This window comes from Gadus chalcogrammus, chromosome 10 (genome assembly GCF_026213295.1).
Source record: "Gadus chalcogrammus isolate NIFS_2021 chromosome 10, NIFS_Gcha_1.0, whole genome shotgun sequence".
Taxonomy (NCBI): domain Eukaryota; kingdom Metazoa; phylum Chordata; class Actinopteri; order Gadiformes; family Gadidae; genus Gadus; species Gadus chalcogrammus.
This window is the reverse complement of record NC_079421.1, coordinates 22,531,882-22,553,603: the sequence shown is the minus strand read 5'-3', so window position 1 is coordinate 22,553,603 and position 21,722 is coordinate 22,531,882. Positions and strand designations below refer to the sequence as shown.

The 21,722-nt window shown below is 47.1% G+C and overlaps 2 protein-coding genes across 2 annotated transcripts; both read left to right on the top strand.

Annotated features, from left to right (window-relative positions):
* Positions 1–232: 232 nt before the first annotated feature.
* Positions 233–10,953, top strand: LOC130390291 (alpha-1A adrenergic receptor-like). Its single transcript, XM_056600152.1, has 2 exons — positions 233–1,829; positions 10,379–10,953. Exons 1-2 carry the CDS (start codon positions 851–853, stop codon positions 10,951–10,953), a joined length of 1,554 nt encoding a protein of 517 aa, XP_056456127.1. The 5' UTR covers positions 233–850.
* Positions 10,954–13,632: 2,679 nt separating this feature from the next.
* On the top strand, positions 13,633–16,692 carry LOC130390802 (gastrotropin-like). The gene is made up of 4 exons (XM_056600953.1): positions 13,633–13,788; positions 13,966–14,126; positions 14,481–14,570; positions 14,768–16,692. The coding sequence occupies exons 1-4, from the start codon at positions 13,722–13,724 to the stop codon at positions 14,825–14,827; spliced, it is 378 nt and encodes a 125-aa protein (XP_056456928.1). The 5' UTR covers positions 13,633–13,721; the 3' UTR covers positions 14,828–16,692.
* The last annotated feature ends 5,030 nt before the right edge of the window (positions 16,693–21,722 follow it).

Sequence of the window (21,722 nt, the reverse complement as noted above, 5' to 3'; positions counted from 1 at the left end):
GTGTGTGTGTATATATATATAATATGTATATATATATGTATATATATATAAATATATATATATATATATATATATATATATATATATATATATATATATATATATATATATATATATATATATATATATATATATATATGCTATATATAGCCTATATAGTGATCATGGCCGTTGTGTTTGCATTGTCGTTGCTAAGCAAAAAAAAAACTTTCCTCAGCTATAAACTGTAAGATATAGCTGAGGGAAACGTGAATGAAGCCCAATGGCCTTCCTGCCATTGGCTTGGAGGCACTCCTGAGGAGCCTTTCCCACGTTACGTACAGCCGAGCCATGGGGACGCTCCTCTCACGCAACTCCTGCACAAGTCTGCAAGACGCAAAGAATGCCTGCGCGTAAAGGCAGCCGAGGAACCTCAAGTTATGCGCTTTACTGTGGATACGTTCCCAAATCGACGTAGGACATTATAACATTAGTCGTGTATTTGTGTCTATTTTCTCGTAATGATTATATATATTTTTGTTAAGTCGGTTGAATCGTGAAGTAGACTTTGTGCGAGATGAGGTCAACTTTTCCCCACCGTAGTGTGAAGTCTTAGCTTGGAAGAGAGTGGTGGTGAAGGAGGGGAGACTGCCTGAGCTGCAGAGTCGTGCAGGCGCGCTCTTTCCTTGGTTTGGGGATTGTGCGCACTGAGAGACTGAGCGTAACCGGTGGACCACTTGTGTGAGGAGGACACTTGTCCGACATGCACGCTGCTGCCGGGTGCCATGTGCAGACGCACCATGTTGGGCAGTTCGGAGTATTCAACCCGCAAGTGATCTGACGCCTGATATGGAGGACCGCTCCGTTCAAAATGAATCAGAGCTTCGACAATGTCACACGCGTGTGGGATCATGGTTCTTCCAAAATCGACTCCGGAGCAATCACGTCTTCTCTGGCTTCGGTCAACTTTACCAGCAACTCCACGGGCAACCAGACGGAGCCCAGCGAGGTGGACCTCACCAGAGCCATCCCGCTTGCCCTGGTGCTGGGCGCTTTCATCGTGTTCGCCATCGTGGGCAACATTCTGGTCATCCTGGCGGTGGTGTGCAACAGGCACCTGCGCACCCCAACCAACTACTTCATCATCAACCTGGCGATCGCCGACCTGCTCCTCGGCACCATGGTGCTGCCCGTGTCGGCCACGCTGGAGATCCTGGACTACTGGGTGTTCGGCCGGATCTTCTGTGACATCTGGGCTGCGCTCGACGTGCTGTGCTGCACCGCGTCCATCATGAGCCTGTGCGTAATCTCCATCGACCGCTTCATCGGAGTGAGCCACCCGCTTCAGTACCCGGGCATAGTGACCGAGAAGCGGGCTCTGCTGGCCATGCTCGGCGTGTGGGTGCTGTCCATCGTCATCTCCATCGGTCCCCTGCTCGGGTGGAAGCAGCCCCCGTCGCCGGACGATACGGTGTGCCCAATCACGGAGGAGCCGTTTTACGCACTCTTCTCCTCGCTGGGCTCCTTCTACATTCCGCTGGTGGTGATCCTGGCCATGTACTGCCGGGTGTACATCGTCGCCAAGCGGACCACAAAGAACCTGGAGGCGGGCGTTTTGCGGGAGAGGATGAACTCGGGAGAGTTGACGCTCCGGATCCACAAGGGCTCTCAGGTGCAGGAGGACCAGAGCTGCTCCGGGGCCGGGAAGGGCCGCGCGAATCAGGCGCGAAGTTCCCTGACTCTGAAACTTCTTAAATTCTCCCGGGAGAAGAAAGCCGCCAAGACCTTGGGGATTGTGGTGGGCATGTTTACGCTCTGCTGGCTTCCCTTCTTCCTGGCGCTGCCCATAGGTAGGTGCACACCAGGCTGGGCTATAAGAGCCAAAATAACAACAAGAACAACAACACATCTCCGTGTATCAAACCTTTCTGTCGCTCGCACTTATCAGTTAATTACTTCTGAAGGGATTTGATGTTGCTTCTGGAGCTTTGCCATACATTTGGTTCTAACCCCGGTAAACATAAATAAGATATCTCCAGAGGAATGTTGGTTATGGCTCACTCGTTCTAATCAGCTGCACTAGGGGTGGCAGGCCTTCCCAGGGGCGTTTGTTCAGCAAAGTGCTGAAGAAAAAGCAATTACCCCGAACAGTTTTGATTATGAGGTGAGCCTCAGTTCATTTTCAGATTCTGTGGTCTGCCGATATATTCATGTACTGCTTTTATATTATTGTAGTCTCATCGCCCGTGAATAATAATTCGTTTTGTTTGTGGCTTGCTTGCCCTCCGTTGATGTCTTCATTCATCCTGACTCTCGTTAATTCTGGTTCTCTCTTCTGAGGTGGAACACGACCGCGTTTCAAAACACTGAGGACGGCGTCACTACTAAGAGAGGTCCGTTTGTAGAGGTTTAGTTCAGGGTCCTCCAACCCCTCCCCCCTCCTCCCCGAGGAGTGCGTTAGTGAGTAAACAGATGTCCCAGTCCGATAGCGCCATGGACCGGGGCGGTATGGGGGGTTACTGGGGGTCCCCACTAGAGGCCCCCCTCCACAACCTTGAGGCCACAGGGCCCGTACGGGCGACCCGGGATGCGTCCGGGTGGCTCTGATGTTCCTTAGGGAACGTCAGAGGAAATGGAAAGTCCTCGGCTGCGGTGGAATGCGGAGCGTAACGGAGGCGTTGGGACGGCGGCTCGGAGAGGGGAAAGGGTGTTCAGGAAAATATGCAGAGTATTTTACTGTAGTGACCTGAGGGTGGGAGAACACACAGAGACAGCCAGGGCCGTCGTCCTCCAACGAGTCCCAGACCCCTGTGGCCATGTTATTAACCCAGAGCAGTCCCTAGTGTGTGTGTGTGTGTGTGTGTGTGTGTGTGTGTGTGTGTGTGTGTGTGTGTGTGTGTGTGTGTGTGTGTGTGTGTGTACGTGTGGTCGAATATGTGCATGAGTGCACGTGTGTGTTTAAGTGGGTGAATGTGTGTGTTTCTACACATTTGTCATAGTATAGGTGTGTGTAAGTGTACGTGTGCATGAGTGTATATGTGCATGAGAGTATGTGTGCATGATTGTACGTGTGAATGAATGTGTCTGTGTGTGTGTGTGTCTGTGTGTATGTGTGTACATGTGGTTGTGTATGTATGCATATGTGTGCTTGTGTGTATGTACGTGTGGTCGAGTATACTTGTGCATGTACTCGTGTGTGTTTGTGTACGTGTTTGTGTATGCGTGTGTACGTGTGTGAGTGAGCGTGCACATGCATTAGTGTGTGTTGGGGCCTGCTTGCCAATTTGTAACGTCAACTCAGAACTCTGGCGTGTGCGTTTACAGCCACACACTTGTGCAGGAGGGAGGGATACAAATCCTATCGAAGCGTGCTAGCGATTCCGGCGGGCCCTAATCCGACTCTTATCGCGTGTTTACACCACGCAGCGCGCAGACACCTAGCAGCGGGGGGGGGGGCACGTAGCAGTCCCCATTACAGCCGTGACAGATCCCCCTGATGTCACACAGCAGGGGCGCGTCGGAGCGCTTCATCAGAACCCCGGCCTGCGGGACACTCCCATGTACCCTTCCACCCTTATCTCCGGCGGGCTGATCTCCCATGATGTGGACGCCCGTCAGCTGGGAGTGTTTAAGGAATGGTCTGTTTTTGAGACGCATCCACCATCCTCCTGGAATAGCATCTGCCGGTCTGCTACTGTTAACGATGATTGAACAATAGCGCCCTGACATATGGCTGCCATTTTCACAACGAAACACACCCCTACACTTTTGGCTCGGTAAACTGGCTCTCGTGGATGCGTGGAATGCCATACGTACAACACTGTGCACGGCGATGGGAAGCGAGTGCATTACCAACCAGTAATTTCCCAGAGAGATTCTTGTCAGTGTCGAGGTTCGATTGTAGGGTGCCGGTGTTTAGAGCGCATCGTCCTGAGTTATCCCCAGAGCTGGCTGTCTGATGGGGGCAGTGGGCAGTGCTCTACCCGCCATTAGTTACCACCCACATAAAGCAGAGAGAGAGAGAGAGAGAGAGAGAGAGAGAGAGAGAGAGAGAGAGAGAGAGAGAGAGAGAGAGAGAGAGAGAGAGAGAGAGAGAGAGAGAGAGAGACAGGAGAGAGAGAGAGAGAGAGACAGGGAGAGAGAGAGAGAGAGAGAGAGAGAGAGAGAGAGAGAGAGAGAGAGAGAGAGAGAGGAGGAGAGAGAGAGACAGGGAGAGAGAGAGAGAGGACAAAGAGAGAGAGGAGAGAGAGGAGGAGAGAGAGAGAGGAGAGAGAGAGAGAGGAGGGGGAGAGAGAGAGAGAGAGAGATGTTCTGCCCTGACTCATTACTAGCCGTCTTTATCTTCTGCATCTCCGCTAATGTCGTGAGCAATATCTGTCGGCGCAAGAGTCTGCCTGAAAAAATGTAGCAATTAACTTTTTGTTTCTGCTGATTGATTAATTGTGGCGACTGCGACTCTGGTCCGCCCCATCAAGGCTCCTCCATTGTCCCGGCGGAGCGAACCCGGAGACATGAGGCAGCCGGGCCAGTCAGTCAGGAGAGTGACTGCTGAAAGGCTGGGGAGAAAGAGCCTTTTTAAAAGGATGCTCAATTATTTTATTACGTTATCTACTATTATCTGATCAGTGAGGGTTGGGGTGGAGGGCGGGAGTGTGTGCGAAAAAATGAAAACGTTTTTTCTTCTTTTTTTACCAATAACTGCGAGAAATTTTCATCACATTATGCAAACACAAAGCATTTGTGTTACGCAACACCCATCCAACTAAAATACAACAACGGATACGGCGTTCTCTCTGTCTTCCCTCATGGCACTTAGTATTCCATGTTCGATCCCACATCTAGTCCATTTGCATGCTTCATAATCAACCGATATATTTCCCTCACCAGGTGTTTATGCGCGGACACAGTCTAGCTCTCTGGGGAAACGCCTAAGACCTCAGGCTCTCAGGTCCTCATTGATGCTCAGGTCCCTCTGTGGATTCTACTCAAGCACAATCCTTATTCCCCCAGGGTACATCTATTCCTTTGATGAATGAAGGCCCTGTGCTACAGTAACGTCTCTGGAGTGCTTCTCGTTAATCGACCGGGCCGCAGACTGACAGACGTGACAGACGTGACAGAGAAACCAACATTTGGTTTGAACGCGTAATGCAGATGTGTCTCCTGCTTATGTGCGGGGGTTATTTAGCTGATAACACTGCGGCCCTGTGTGTGTCTGCACACGTGTGTGCGTGTCTGTGTGCACATGCATCTGTGCACGTGCTACTGTGTCTGTGTGCGAGTGTGCACATGCACCTGTGCACGTGTTACTCTGTTTGTGCATTCCGTGTTTGCATGTGCATGTGTGTGCGTGTGTGCATGTGTGCGTGTGTGCATGTGTTCGTGTGTGCATGTGTGTGCGTGCGTGCATGTGTGTGCGTGTGTGCATGTGTGCGTGTGTGCATGTGTGTGCGTGTGTGCACATGTGCGTGCCTCCGTGCCGGAGAGGCTGGCCCCTGTGCTCCAGGGGTAATTGAAACGGTGTTTGAGGTTCAGGAATAATAAGACAGCAAAGTGTCAGAGAGATAACGGCCTAACGAGAAGGCTGAGCGGTGGCCAGGGGCCAGGGGGGGCCAGGGGCCAGGGGGGCCAGGGGCCGGGCCCTCATCAGTATCCAGAACACTGGCGCTCAAAATAACTCAATGGCCAAGCGATTTGAGACGGCAATTATACCTCTGTCTGGTCGCATCATGAACGCTGAACCGCGTGCCTGGGGTGATGCAACAAGCTGTGTGTGTATGCGTGCGTGCACAGGTGTGTGTCTGTGGTTGTGTGTGCGTTCATGTGTACATGCATGCATGTGTGTGTCCATTTAAGTTGCTTTTCTAAAGTGTCTATATGTATGTATGTATATATGGGTGTGTGTATGTATGTATATGTGTGTGTATGTATGTATGTATGTATGTATGTATAGTATGTATGTGTGTGAGTATGCGTGTCCGTTTCGGTTTCTGTGCTTAAGGGGGTCTGTAAGTTTGTGCGGGAGTGCGTCAATTCCTGTTGTGTCTGTGGTTATTGGTACGCGCGTGCGTGCGTGCGTGCGTGCGTGCGTGCGTGTGTGTGTGTGTGTGTGTGTGTGTGTGTGTGTGTGTGTGTGTGTGTGTGTGTGTGTGTGTGTGTGTGTGTGTGTGTGTGTGTGTGTGTGTGTCCATTTCAGTTTCTGTGCTTAAGTGTGTGTGAGTTAGTGTGTGCGTGGGCAGGTGCATGTGTATCCGTTTAACTTCCTGTGCTTAAGTGTGTCTGTGTGTGTGTGTGTCCGTACAGTATGAGGTCATGCGTACGTAAGTGTGGACAGAAGTACAAATAACAGGAAGCCGAGCGGAGATGTTCCCGCGGAGCTCAGAGGCTCCGCGGGAAGATGTCGGTGAAGAAAACACCGGCAACAATGGCTCCTCCGGCCGTCTGTCCTCCTATTGTCCCGTCGCCAAGCCCCTGCATCCTCACAGGTTCAACCTGTACTCGTACACATAAACACACTCACTGCGGCGCACTCAGACCACATCCTCTCACTCAACACAAAGCCTCTGTTTATGTAGATCCCCGGACCGCAGTTTGTTTAAAACAGCCACCGTGACCAGCAGTAGCCATCGTCTGGGTGTGTGTGTGTGTGTGTGTGTGTGTGTGTGTGTGTGTGTGTGTGTGTGTGTGTGTGTGTGTGTGTGTGTGTGTGTGTGTGTGTGTTTGTTTCTGTATGTGTTTGTTTCTGTATGTGTATGTGTGTGTGTCTTTCTGCATGTATGTGTGTGTGTTTCAGTATGTTTGTGTGTTTCTGTATGTGTGTGTCTGTGTCTGTGTGTGTGTGTGTGTGTGTGTGTGTGTGTGTGTGTGTGTGTGTGTGTGTGTGTGTGTGTGTGTGTGTGTGTGTGTGTGTGTGTGTGTGTGTGTGTGTGCGCGCGCGCGCGCGTGCGTGGGTGCGTGCGTGTGTGTGTGCGCGGGTGTGCATGGCTTCTGCCAGTTCGCAGGCGGGTCTCATGCCATTCTGATGGTCCCTCAGAGACCCTGCTGTAGTAATCGTCGTTTCCTCGTACATTTCCTTCATATACAGTCCAGCTCCCTGTGGAGTCCGGACCTTATCCCTGAAGCGTGTTAGTGGGGAGTATGAACGGGACCTGCTGCACCTGCCCACGGCCTCACAAGGCCGACTGCAGATGGCTAATCTAATCTCTGATGGCCGAGGAGCTCAGGATCTTTTTTCTTCCTTGGCTTCATGTCTCAATGTGTTCAGAGTTCACCTGGACTCTGCCTTCTCCCGTACCCCCCCCCCCCCCCTCACTGCCCCTCCCCCTGCCTTACTCTCCTGAAAACACCCCTCACACGCACTCATTGCATGTTGTACGTCCTGGCACTTAATGTACGCACATATTGTATGTTGTACGTCCTGGCACTTAATGTACACACATATTGTATGGTGTACGTCCTGGCACTTAATGTACGCACATGTTGTACGTCCTGGAACTTAAAAATAGAACTTGGCATTGTGTAGCATCTTATCCTAGCTATCTTGTTGTGTACGGGGAAGGGGTTCACCTAGCAACTGTAAATCCTTAGCACTTGTTTTGTTATGAATATCTTTCCTGTACCGACAGAGATGTATTGTTCCTCTTTCTTCTGACAAATGTCCTTGTTGTAAGTCGCTTTGGATAAAAGCGTCTGCTAAATGCCCTAAATGTAAATGTGCATTTCTTCAACCAATCCAGAGCTGGAATCAGTGGATCTGTGAGGCGATGACCAGAGACCAATCAGCACCAGTTGTCCGTGGAAGAGTTTAAGGTTTTAAATCAACACTGTGCAGACGGGCCGCTGTAGAAACACGCACTGAGACCCCGCTCTGAAAGCTTCGTCCACTCGCGCGGATAAGTGTCTCTTCGGAAGAATACCTCTGGAACCAAAACAGGAAACAAGGAGTTATCCTGCCCCTTTCATATGTTGGTCTGGGCTCAGAGCAGTCTCTCCCCTCAGAAGCTATGCTCCAATATAGTCCGATTACATCTTCACCTGGCGCTCCATGCTCAAACATCACGTCCTCCAAGCGCCCCGAGCCAGTTCCTGTGCTACTGTTACACACTCGAGACGTGATCCAATACAACAACACACATAAATGTCACTCTGTACGGATAACCTGTAGAGTGGGATCAAGGTCACACAGAACCAGCCACCCTCCGATACCAACAGCATCGATCGGGTTGTTTCCATTGGCCCCCCTGACTCGGCTGTACAGAGATGGGATTTAGGAGTATTCTGTCATCTTCTTTGACTGACCTTGTCGTAATTCTTCTGGTGGATAATCATGTGTATGCTGATGAGTAGGTAGCATAAGAAGGAAGAATGTTGACAATGTACTGCTTCAATGAGAGCATGTGTGTGTGTATGTGCACGTATCTGTGTGTGTGTATGCGTGAATGTGTTTTTCACCAGTTTATGTTTGCACATGTGTTTGAGTGTGTGTGCGTATGTGCGTGCATGCACATGCGTGAGTGCGTGTGCTCTAGCGTGTGCCTGCGTGCGTGTGCAGCTGTATGTTTATGTGTGCGTGTGTGTGCCTTCTGATTGGTCCTGCTGTGAGATAAGGATGGGGAATGCTCTCCGTATGTGTCTTGGCCTTCTGTACTTTAGATAAATTGAATTCTTCAAACTGGTCGGTATTTTCACATGCTATTTTCACTGCCACTTTGATACAATTACATAACCGCAGGATTAAGTTATGCCTATGATTGGTATGGAAATGAAAGCCTGGCCATTTAATAAATCTCTTCAATTCCACTTGACTGCTCTATTAACAGGCCATTAGTTTTAAACTGTAGTCTGAATGAATTGCGGGTAAAATACTCTCTAAAACCTCTTAAAAAATGGACATTTTAAATGAAGATAATTAGGCAGAGTGTTCAACGATGTGCTCGAAGCAGGGTAGCTGACACACACACACACACACGCACACACACACACACACACACACACATTTCTTCTACATGTTACGTGAATCAGACCTGTCTCTGGCCAGCCCCCAACGTGCCCACACACTCCTCGGCCATCTTCTTCCTGCTCCCAGTGGGTGTCTGGCTGTTCCTCCTCAGACTACAGATAGCTCGTGGGTGGCAGAACCACATGTTGCGCCTGTCGAAATCCTCCGGGCCAAAACTTCATCGGTTAGAAAGGAAAATGAGTAATCCGTGTAATTTTAGCGAAAGCCCAAAATACACCTTTTTGATTTGACATTGTCAATCTACCCTGTGACTTAAATCAGGATCGGCTCACTCACACACACACACACACACACAGTTCCCATTTGCAGTCTTTCCCCATTGCCACTGATTATTTATGTATTAGTTTCCCTGTGAATATAGAGGCTGGCCCCCGGTATAAAGAGAGTGGCAGCAGGGAGGGATAGGGTGTTTACTGTTTACCTCCGTGACGGAGTCCAGTCACACTCATTACCCCCAACAGAAATGTGGCAGGAAATTGGTTGTAATCATAATGCTTTGATTTAGAAAGAAACCAAAATGGTCCAATCCATCCACAGAGCCAATCCAACTGCAATGTGCTCTTCTCTTTTCTCATCCGTTCTCCCTTTTGAAACCCTCTCTCCCTTTCTATTTCTCGGTTACAAACATCTGTGAGGAAGTCTAAATATCTATAATCATAATACATTGTGCATGTGTTCAAAGAAATAAGACTTTATCAGAGGTAAACACACCATCGAGCTGCCTCACCTCTTTATTCCTGAAGTTTAGCTTAGTTTAGGGCACATTCAAAGTCTGCCCCCCCCCCATATCAGATAAAATCCCCAACTAAAGTGCAGCGGTCCGACTAAGGAATGATGGGTCCTTCCGTGGTGCCCTGTGTGTTGTTAGAAACAGTCTGCAAGTCTCTGCCATGACACACCTACTGGGAGGTCAAGGGAAAACAATACTTCATAATTGCACGTTGCACGTGCACCCTCTCTCTCAGCTTGTGCAACGCTGCCACCTGCTGAGCAAACATGTGAACCGCAGCCAGCTGAACAACCCTCGGCCTGATCAGAGGATTCTGTATCATGCCTGTTGAGCTCACACCCGGCTGAACAGTCCCTCCGATTGGACGAGGCGCCGGCTTCCTCGATGCCCTCATTATTCAAGAACGTTGGCTAACGTAAATACCAGTTGATTGACTGCAACTCTCTCTCTCTCTCCCCCTCTCTCCCTCTCTCTCTCCCTCTCTCCCCCTCTCTCCCTCTCTCTCTCCCTCTCTCTCTCTCTCTCCCCCCTCTCTCTCTCTCTCTCTCTCTCTCTCTCTCTCTCTCTCTCTCTCTCTCTCTCTCTCTCTCTCTCTCTCTCTCTCTCTCTCTCTCTCTCTCTCTCTCTCTCTCTCTCTCTCTCTCTCTCAGGGTCCTTCAACACAGACCTGCGCCCCCCAGAGGCCCTCTTCAAGGTCATCTTCTGGCTGGGCTACTTCAACAGCTGCCTCAACCCCATCATCTACCCCTGCTACAGCCGCGAGTTCAAGATGGCCTTCATCCGCATCCTGCGCTGCCAGTGCCACCGCCGCAAGCAGCCCGGCTGGCGCGCCTACAACTACCGCTCCTCCAACTTCAGCTCCTCCGCCAACTCCCGCAAGGGCTCCGCGGAGCCCACCTCGGGGGGGCTGAACGGCAGCCAGCGCACCCTGCCGTCCTCCGCCAGCCCCAGCCCCAGCTACATGACCACGCCGCTGCCGCCCTGCCCCCGGCGGGAGGGCCACTACGTCTGGGGCGGAGGAGGAGGTGCAGGAGGAGGAGGAGGTGGAGGAGCGAGCCCGGCCACGCACGGTAACCTGCCCGGGAGCCCAACCGCCGCATGCCAGGGCCGCTCGTTCCGGGCGGGGGCGGGAGACGGGGGCCAGGCCACGGAGACCTCCTGCGGGGTGTTCTCCTTCTCCTTCGGCCCCGACGGAGGCGAGAGGACCCGGGAGGACTCGGGCTGAGGGGGGGGGTGGGGTGGGGTCCAGGGAGGTGGGGGACAGAGGGTGTGTGGTCCCCCGGGGATTATCCACTACAGACGGTTAAACTGAAGCTGCTGTGTTCCGCGGTGTGAGTCGGCCTGTGTTACTGTATGTTCTGCCACTGTACAGAGAAGAGGAAGCCAGGCTCCCCCTGAGTGTGGCTCGTAGGCCGGTTCAGTTCAGAGACAGACCGCCACGCCCCGGGGGGTTTACGGTTCACGGCGGCGTCGGACGGGGTTGGAGAGTCAAGAGAGAGTCCAGTGCATGCATAGTGTTGAACAGAAGACTTCAGAAGGAAACTTATTTAACTTGGCGTCATAATGCATCCGGCACATCATTTTAAGTCGTGTTGGTGATTGGATCCATGCCTGTCTTATGAATCTGTGGAGACACAGTTGTACACATGGGTGGATTTACTGTAACAGGTGTTTGAGTTTCTCTTCCTTGATATTTTCATGGTATGTTGTGGAAATAAAGTATAACCCGGTTTATCCCTGCATGCCTGAGGTTGGTTTGTTGTGAATGTGGGCGTCTTGTCACATGGGGAAGACAGTAACACACGCAGTACGAGAAGTCAAACTGCCTCCTAGCAGGAAACCTTTCAGAGCATTAAGGACCTGCTCTACATTCATTTTTCCATTGGGATGAAGAACCTAAAAGTTCTTCTACAATCATTGCCAGAAGATGGAAAGATGAATGTGACATCTTATATTAATGTTAGTACAGTCTTATGGTGAAGGATACTAGTGTCTAGCTAGCACCAACCACATGGTAAACTCAATCAATCTAATGACCCGTCAGTTACTCCTATACACATCGATCTAATTACCGTCAGTAACGCCAAGATAACTCAGTGATGAATCAACTACGACTGTGGTTATAATCTCCCTTTCTCACACAGACACACACACACAGACACACACACAGACACAGACACACACACACACACACACACACACACACACACACACACACACACACACACACAGTCAGATGATCTCTCACCAGGCTGAACCAGTGGCACTCAAACACCCTGGACTCATGGGGACTCCCTGCAGGAGGGCTGGAGTCAGAAGGAGGTAGAGGAGGATGAAGCTCATCACAGAGGGCCTCTTGCTTCGACGTCTCCTCCTTATATCGGTGAGTGTGATTCCATGAAGGCTTTCTGGCCTCTACAGCTCAACTACAGTCCGCTGTAGTTGAAGATCTTCAGCTAAAGGGCAGTAGCAGTCCTGTGGATCAAACCATCGTAACCTTCCCCCCTGGATTCAGTAAAACATCCGTTACCAATATTACTCCAAAGGACTTTCTCAGATTCGGCCGAGCAGCGATTAGCACAAGCTCGCCTGCCACTACTGTAAACCACGGCAGTATAACACTGTAGTCTTTCAGAATCAATGTACGCCCTTCAGTAGGAGTTTAAGAACGAATACAACGAATCGACTGACAAGCACCTTACAATAAGACCAAAGGAGCGATGGTAACGATGGTTTGACGAACCAGATCTTCTCCTTTTAAGGAGTTTCCCTTCAGGTTGCATCGTGCTACAGAACATCTGAATATATATGGATCTGTGAAATTGGGAAAGGCTTCTTGTTCATAGATTGAAGGACAGAGAGCTCTGTGTGCCCTCGTGCTGAGAACATAGACGACAGGGCCCGGCGGGCGTCGGTAAGGGAGTGGGAGTGCTCTTCCGTCGAGCTAAATAAAGCCGTGAGACACAGACTGTTCCTTCCCTTTGTTCGCGCCGCTCAGAGGGAGGGAACAGAAAGCGACTGAGCGTTGGAATTCTATTAACAAATATATTTTTGACCCAGCACATCTCCGCAACACGTATCAAACAAGAACGAGGCAGCTCTGCTTTGAAAAGGGGTGGATGGCAGAGAAATCAAATCCTAATCCATTAGTGTTTTTCCCAAAGGTAATATAAACCATGTTCACGAGTATCAAAAGAACACCATAATAACATTTATTACATTATTATTATTATCTCCCTCTCCTTTACATCTTCATTCACACAGACAACAATGTGCTTATCTAAAGGGGAATGATGATGAAGGTATCAACAACCACCACTTCCTCCTATGGACTGAACCATGTTCAGAGAGAAATCTAACTTCACTTCTGACTTCTAAATGAAGTCAGGGCATGCTCTGTGATAATGGCTTTGGTTTAGAGCAGCTCTACGCGAACTACATGCAGCAACCTGCAAGGGCTTACTCCCTGTATTCCCTGGCTATTTACTGTATTTATCTCTAGCTCACACCTCATTCTGTATCCATCTTCTACGGGCATGACTTGTACTTACTCACTACTTATTTCACGACATGTACAAATTCTGCAACTGTTTTGCACTTCTGATTAGATGCTTAACAGCATTCTTTTGCCTCTGTACTACTTAACATAATCGTCAACATCCTCGTCTGTCACAACTTCGCAGGGGAAAAAAAGCCCCCAGGTATTTCCGCTCTGCGGGTGACGGTTGGATTTGACTGTACCAACGTTACATCACTTCTTTGGGAAGTGAAATTGGTTTTGAATGTTTGCACAAGTCAATGTTCTCAATGAGCGCCTGACATCTGGCCTGTGGGGGCTGGGACTCAGAAGGGGGAAGGATGTTTCGGGAGTGACTCAGCGAGCGCATAAAGACAAGGAGTGCATCCGGGAGAGAGACACGCCCTGGTTCAAGTTTTCCTCATTTCTCAGCGTCCTTCTAAGCTCCACTCTCCCGCCGGCTCCTCACCAACAACATGGCCTTCACAGGGAAATACATTCTGGAGAGCCAGGAGAACTACGAGCAGTTCCTGGAAGCCATTGGTACCTTCATTTAAGCTTTCATTCGTGTGTGTGTGTGTGTGTGTGTGTGTGTGTGTGTGTGTGTGTGTGTGTGTGTGTGTGTGTGTGTGTGTGTGTGTGTGTGTGTGTGTGTGTGTGTGTGTGTGTGTGCTGTAGATCTCTCTAAAGCCCCTGGTACCCCCCTCTGCTCTCACACAGGCCTCCTCAGTGCTAAGACGGACCACAAGGTAGTGACAGAGGTGGTCCAGGATGGCGACCACTTCACCTGGACCCAGTCCATCCCCAACTGGACCTGGTCCAACGAGTTCACCATCGGACAGGAGTGTGAACTACAGACAATGACGGGGGCCAAATTCACGGTGGGTGCACAGCGCGCCAGCACGCACACACACACACACACACACACACACACACACACACACACACACACACACACACACACACACACACACACACACACACACACACACACACACACACACACACACACACACACACACACACGTCCCAACGTGCATTGCAGTAACTGTATGTCATTAATGGTAGAACACAAATGGACTTCTGTTCAGCTCAATAATCATGTGATAATTCCCCTCAAATAAGAGGGGAGGGGTTCCAAAAAATCAAAGAGACACACACACACACACACACACACACACACACACGTGCAGAGCCTAACACAACAACTCTTCTCTATGTGTTCCTCTTTCCAGGCTAATGTGACCATGGAGGGTGGGAAGATCAAAATACAATTCCCCCAGTACTTGTTTACAGCAGAGATCGTTGAAGACAAGCTTGAAATGGTAAGAATACGGATCATATTGATGTTCCTTCGTGCCACATGATTCCTTGTATGTAAACAATCCTTCACATAACCGTTTCATTAACACTCGTTAACCCAAAGGTTCAAACTAAGAACAGCGATAGTCCTGAACGTTGTCAGTCGATGATTTAAGCGTTCTAAACGTATTATTCCTGTGTGTATCTGAACCACTCGTAGAACTGCACCACTCCTGGAGACACGGGCCTGGTGTTCAAGCGAGTCAACACCAGGACATGAGGCTCCCCAGATCAGTCTCGGTCCTGTACCGCCACGACGGGTCTGCCAGACGTTGGCCGTGCAAAAGAAACCACGGCTGACATCACGTTTTCCCTCACATCCCAGACGAAGACCTCCCTCGGTCTGGCTGGAACCACAGAGTGTTATTGGCTCGCTAGGTTAGTTAACTTTATAGAGATGGCAAAACCACACATTTATAATTCTTCTGTTAATTCCTTGAATAAAATGCTTTGGACACTATTCCACGTCGCCGTCCGTTAAAGGGTAATTGCGGTGTAAAATGGATTTGGGATATGTTTTGTATGATAAAGAGTTGAAACGTTCGTTTTGGAGCACAAAAAAGGCATATAGACGCTTTCTTCAGTTGGCTGTTTTTAGACGATTCTATCAAAACGCTATAACCTTGGAACGATGGGGGCACTGGTTATGGTAAAAACTAAATCGCTATTTTAAACCTCTTAAAAGGACTTGTTTTTAAGACTCGATAAGTAGATTGGCAAGTTTGTGTGTTGCTGACGGATGTCACAATCTCTGTGTTCGTCAGTCTACCTATCGAGACTTAAAAACAAAATGGCGTAGACGGGTGATCTACTGATGGTATTGTGTGTATAAAATGTCCTTTTTAATAAACAATATGTACATTTACAAAGTTCTCAATGCCTCGTTTTATATGTTAAGACCCTTATTATACTACCAAAGAAGTGTCTGGCTACTTTTAGCCTTTTAAGTGGTTAAAAATAGCGATTTAGATTTTACCATAACCAGTGCCCCCATCGTTCCAAGGTTATAGCGTTTCGATAGAATCGGCTAAAAACAGCCAACTGAAGAAAGCGTCTATATGCGTTTTTTGTGCTCCAAAACGAACATTTCAACTCGTTATCATACAAAACATATCCCAAATCCATTTTACACCGGAATTACCCTTTAACAAGTACTTTCCAGATTCACACCAGCTAATGGTACCCATTTTATGCAATCTATACGATACAACCTTATTTGTCAGTTTGGACAGGAATTATTTTTTGCATAAACCTTTAACCTTGAATAAACCTTGCCGGTTATGTTTATACAAGTGGAAGTTAAATGTAATGTATGGGTATGAGTACATTGCCACGTGGTTCATCTTGAGGAAAATGTAACCCAAAGGTCAATGATTCATGTGATACTCATCCCTGCCATGTACTCTGAATAAAGGTCTTTGTTTACATCCTTCAAGGGTCATCACCAGCTTTTCAACAGTTGACAACGTTCAGTCGAATGTCTTAACCTTTAGAAGGAACCAACAAACACATCAACACAACTGCTTAAATCCATCAGTCAGCGTGAAGACTACTTTAGTATCTCATGCATACTTAAACATCCAGTAAGTTGTTAAAATCAAAGTATTCTACAACTTTGAAACCTCTAACAATTTTGTTGAGTACTTTAAAGAGTTTGTATGTTAGGCCGCATCAGCAAATTCATTAATAAGTATATTCAAGAGAATGCATAGAATTTCTCACTATGAATAGATGCATTATGTTCCATCAATATAAAATAAATACAATCCTACTTTCACATATGTGCAGCATACTGTAGGGAAACGAGGAGAATACATGTAGGCCTAAATCAAGAACAGACTAATGGAAGATATAAATGGAAGATATATAAATATGATATATAATTATGAAGGAAGATGTTGATGTTCCCCTTAATGCCGTAACTGTGCCTCAGCTTTCAGGTGAGTGGGCTGCAGAGTAACGGCCAAATTACATGTTCAGCATGCTCTAATGGGGATTCAAACTCTCAACCTAAGGATCACCATTAAAATACATTATCCCATTGAGCCACTGACAAACCTGAAATCTAGCCTCATTCACTCTGTGAAAATGTCTAATGATAATCACACAGCATCAAAAAAACTCCAAGCACACATTTCTCACACATTCTCAATTAAGGGCTTTACCTGAAAAGTCTTATTTCACCGACCACCAGTGGAAAACCATGGCCTAATAATTGAGATAACTGCAAATAAGATTTGATTACATTTCTTCAGCATCACGTCAATTTTTCCGGTCAGATCACAAGATGTATAGACGTTTACATTATGGAGAATAAGACTAATCCCATTATTGGAGAGCTCTCGGCCTGCAGAGTTACATATGCGCAGGACGTCAGTGGACCCTGAACTTAGATACTGACCTATGAACCATGAGGAGTAATCACATTTTAAGCATTATATCTGAGCAATACAAAGACCTACCATAAAAGGGTTAACCTTTTAAGAAATGTAATCAAAAAGGGTTAACAGTCCCAATATTGAGTTGCGTGTCCTGAGTCCCGACAAAAGCCAAAGGACGCTAAAATGTCCCGGTTTCGGCCAATCAATGTCCCCTGTTGTCAGCGATTAAATAGCCAACGTGATCTAATTATAGCCCGATCATTAACTTAGATTGGGTCAGTTGTGCTACTTTTTTTTGTGGAATACTTGATGTGGCCCAGCCTGACCCAGACTCTACATTCAGGGGCCCCAAGGTAAGTTGAGTTTGAAGACCCCTGGTCTAGGTGGAAGACAAGATTGCGTCCATTCTCGCTCAATTGTAGTTCTTTGAGTTTGACCTTGTGTGAGGGATAGAAAGTGATTTTATACAGCCTCTGTTTGAAACACGTGTAAGTACATATTGAGAGGTTATTATTTTAGGGAGTTAAAAATTTAAACAAGTATGTTTGAGAATGAATGCAAAATGTGCAGAACATGACTTAAGTGTATTTATTCATAAGACTATTACTGTTTTTCAATACTTTATTTTGACAAAGAAGCATACAATCAAACAAAGCTATTGGACAGCAATGAAAACAGAACTAGAATTAAATACAGAAAACATTTAAGAACATAGAATTAATTATATTCCCCCGACGTCAGTATAAAGTGTGGGCTTGATTTGGTATCATAACCTGCATAAGTCTGCATTCCTTGAAAATGTGAGAGGCAAGCTGAGCTAAGAAATCATACATAGGGGAAGCATCGCTACTGTTACAATCTATATATGTTATGCTACGTGTATTGCGATTAAGGTCTGCATATGTTTACATATTCCATAATTTTAACTTATTGGTTAGCTCAAACTTGTAGTGTTCCCTTTATGTGCTCAACTTGTGAGGTGACATTAATAGTGATAGACTCAATGGCCCAGATTGATGTGCTAAAGTGTGCTAAGTAACTCCTTGACACAAATGTTTATTTTCAACTGGGAACGCCATAATCAGTCTCTCAGAACATTCAATATAACACATGCGTCACTTTCCATTTGGCCACAGGGGGGCGCTGTTTATCTTAAAGGCAGAATTTGGTCAGCACCAGTGGCAGCACAGAGCTCAGAAGAAACACTCGGACCGTTTGACCACCAGAGTTTTGCAGTACGGTAGTTTGAGCTCCCGTTTTCATAGTAGTTGGAGCTCCTGTTGTCATGGTAGTTGGAGCTCCCGTTTTCATAGTAGTTGGAGCTCCCGTTGTCATGGTAGTTTGAGCTCCCGTTTTCATAGTAGTTGGAGCTCCCGTTGTCATGGTAGTTGGAGCTCCCGTTGTCATGGTAGTTGGAGCTCCCGTTGTCAGGGTAGTTGGAGCTCCCGTTGTGATGGTAGCTGAAGCACTTATTGTCATGGTAGTTGGAGCAGCCGTTGTCAAGGTAGTTGGAGCTGTTGTTGTCATGGTAGTTGGAGCTCCCGTTGTCATGGTATTTGGAGCTGTTGTTGTCATGGTAGTTGGAGCTCCCGTTGTCATGGTAGTTGGAGCTCCCGTTGTCATGGTAGTTGGAGCTCCCGTTGTCATGGTAGTTGGAGCTCCCGTTGTCATGGTAGTTGGAGCTCCTGTTGTCATGGTAGTTGGAGCTCCCGTTGTCATGGTAGTTGGAGTTCTAGTTGTCATGGTAGTAGGAGCTCCCGTTGCCATGGTAGTAGGAGCTCCCGTTGCCATGGTAGTAGGAGCTCCTGTTGTTGTAAGGGCCACAGTGGTGTTTGTGTCTATTTCCTGCAAATCCAAATAGAAATTGGAAAGTTGGTAACTTACTCATTAGGAGCCAAAGTTATCATAGAAATGAAAAGTGATCATTTTCTAAATATAACAAATAAAGTATACATTTACAAAGACCATTTGTAAAAACAAATACCTGATCCCCTTTAGTTTTCCGATTTTTAATTTGACATGATTTTAACTTGAAATGTGTTCCTATTTGATTAATTAAGGATTAGAAATGACAAATGGTAAATCCATAATATTCAAGTCAATATTAAGTGCATATTAAAAAGGTCTTCTTTATTCCACCGTTGGACTAGGGAATGGCATTGAAGAACCAGACTTAGTATCATTGGTAACAACACAAATACATAACCTTTATTTTCTCATCTGGTTTTACCATCTGCAGGCCATCTCATCTCATCACCCACGATGCAACAATAAAAGCTTTATTTTCATACATATGAAATCAGAAAAGTATTCCCGAATTGTGAATACGTGAACACAGCCACTGGACTATTGGACAAGTTATTCTAAATATCGCAGAGTTTTAGCAGAAACCGAACCAAGAAAAACACTGCTTACCTCGCTTGATTCCATCAACGCAACCATTCCCAGAATTAGAGCCACAGTCCTCATCATTTTGGGAATGAGGGGAAGGTAGAAATTAGCAGCTGCTACTAAAACCACAGTTTGACCACCCAGATGGTAGAAGCTCTCAGACTCAGCAAATGTCGAATATGGTATTTATACGAAATAACGCAGTGGGTGTCAACTTATGATGGGCTTGGTCCAGTAAGTTGTTTACAACGTGTGTGTGTGTGTGTGTGTGTGTGTGTGTGTGTGTGTGTGTGTGTGTGTGTGTGTGTGTGTGTGTGTACAGATTGTATTACATGACTTCACAGTCAATGTATTGAGCGCTAGATGAAGACTGTGTAAGCTCATTGGCTTATAGCTGGCGATCCCAATCTTCCTTGGAAAAACAAACACTGTACATTACCCTTCAGTGCATCTGCTTTCCACTGCGGTGTTAGAGAAGCTGTGAGGAACAAAAGGTGCACTTAACCAAAACGGGGCGCTTTAGGGGCACAAATACAACCACACCTTGTCTTTTCATCTTTTCGAGGATCACGTGGTTCAGCGATTAACCCAGGGGGGTGAGGCTCAAAGGACTGGCCATCTGGGACGCCATCGATGCTGCCGGCACAGAGAGTGCGTGCTCGCACGTCCCCAGCATCTGACTATACTAATATTTGCTGTCATGAATGGGCCTACGATGGATAGTTTCCATCAGGTAACGCTAGCTAGACTGGTACGGAGAGGAGCTCAGGACTGTTGAGGTTAAGCTTCAGGTAATGCGCAGTTGTCCAAGGGCTGATGTCTGATGATGACATTCTGAGATGCGTTTTACAATCCGGCTGCTGTCAGAGGAGGGGCACGAGAGGAATAGTTGAGTGACACAAACACAAATTATGTTTTTTAAGGCCTGGGTACCACCACTATAGACACGGGTACCAACGCTGTAGACACGGGTACCACTGCTATAGACCATGGTACCACCACTGTAAACCTGGGTACCACCACTGTAGACATGGGTACCACCACTATAGACCAGGGTACCACCACTGTAAACCTGGGTACCACCACTGTAGACATGGGTACCACCACTGTAAACCTGGGTACCACCACTGTAAACCTGGGTACCACCACTGTAGACCCGGGAACCACTACTGTAGACCAGGGTACGGTCGCTGTATGTATACACCTCTGCTGCCCTTTTTTGTATATTTTAGTAATACAAGTTTTAAATCGTTTGTTATCATGGACCTCGTTTTTTTGTTTAGAAATATAAATGCTGAATGCGCAGGAGACACTGCTTTGGATTATTTGTAGCGATCAACAGCCCCAACAGTCCGGTGAAGACGGAAGGGTTCAATGTTTGTCTCGCTGATGTAACACCCTGAAAAAGGGAGAAGATATAATCACTCTCGACACGGTGCTCTCTCTGTCGTTGCATCGACAAGAATGCATTACTATTTCCAAGGTATTTACATAGGTACAATGCTCTTCAAAATAAAAGTATTAAAGGCAGAAGATATACAATTTCTTCACATTCAAATATTAACTCACATTCTGGTTGTCTTTTACTTTAAAATGTTCTCACTTATTAAGCAAACTCAAACAAATTAATATGAGCGCAAGCAGTGATTAACGGGGTCCAAGCTAAATGAAAAGTCTAGAACACACACTAATTGAAAATATATATGGAGATATGTGAATATGACATATATTCATGAAGGAAAGATGTTCCCCTTCATGCCATACTGTGCCTCGGCTTTCAGGTGAGTGGGCTGCAGAGCTATGGCCGAATGTCAAGTTCAGCTTGATCATAATGCTCTGGGGCCGTATTCACAAAGCATTTTATCTTACCGCTAGGAGTGCTCCTAACTCGCGCTAAAACATTTTACGTAGGAGTTTTTTCTTAAAAGTTATTCGCAAAGCCGCTGAGACCTACTCTTACTAAGGATAAATCACAAAGAGTGAACTAAGAGTGACGCGCCGTTGCTATGGATTACGTCAATTCTCGTGCACGAGTTTAGAAGCAGTCAGTTCGGTGATTGGTTGTTCAGGCGAGCCCACTGAATCACCGAAAAACAAGGAAATAGCCTAGGCTAGAAATGAATTCCTATTAAGTAGTTATAGTGCAGTTAGCAGAATACACGCATGATGACAATTTTGTGCAGACCACGATAATGACGTTGTAGCCTGCACGTTCAAGAGAGAGAGAAAGCAAACAATAAAAATACGTAAAATTTAAAAGAAAATAAATGTTATGAACTACACAAGTGTTGACTGATTTTTGCCAAGGTGTTTACCTAAAATGTGTTTTTAAAGTGATCCCTA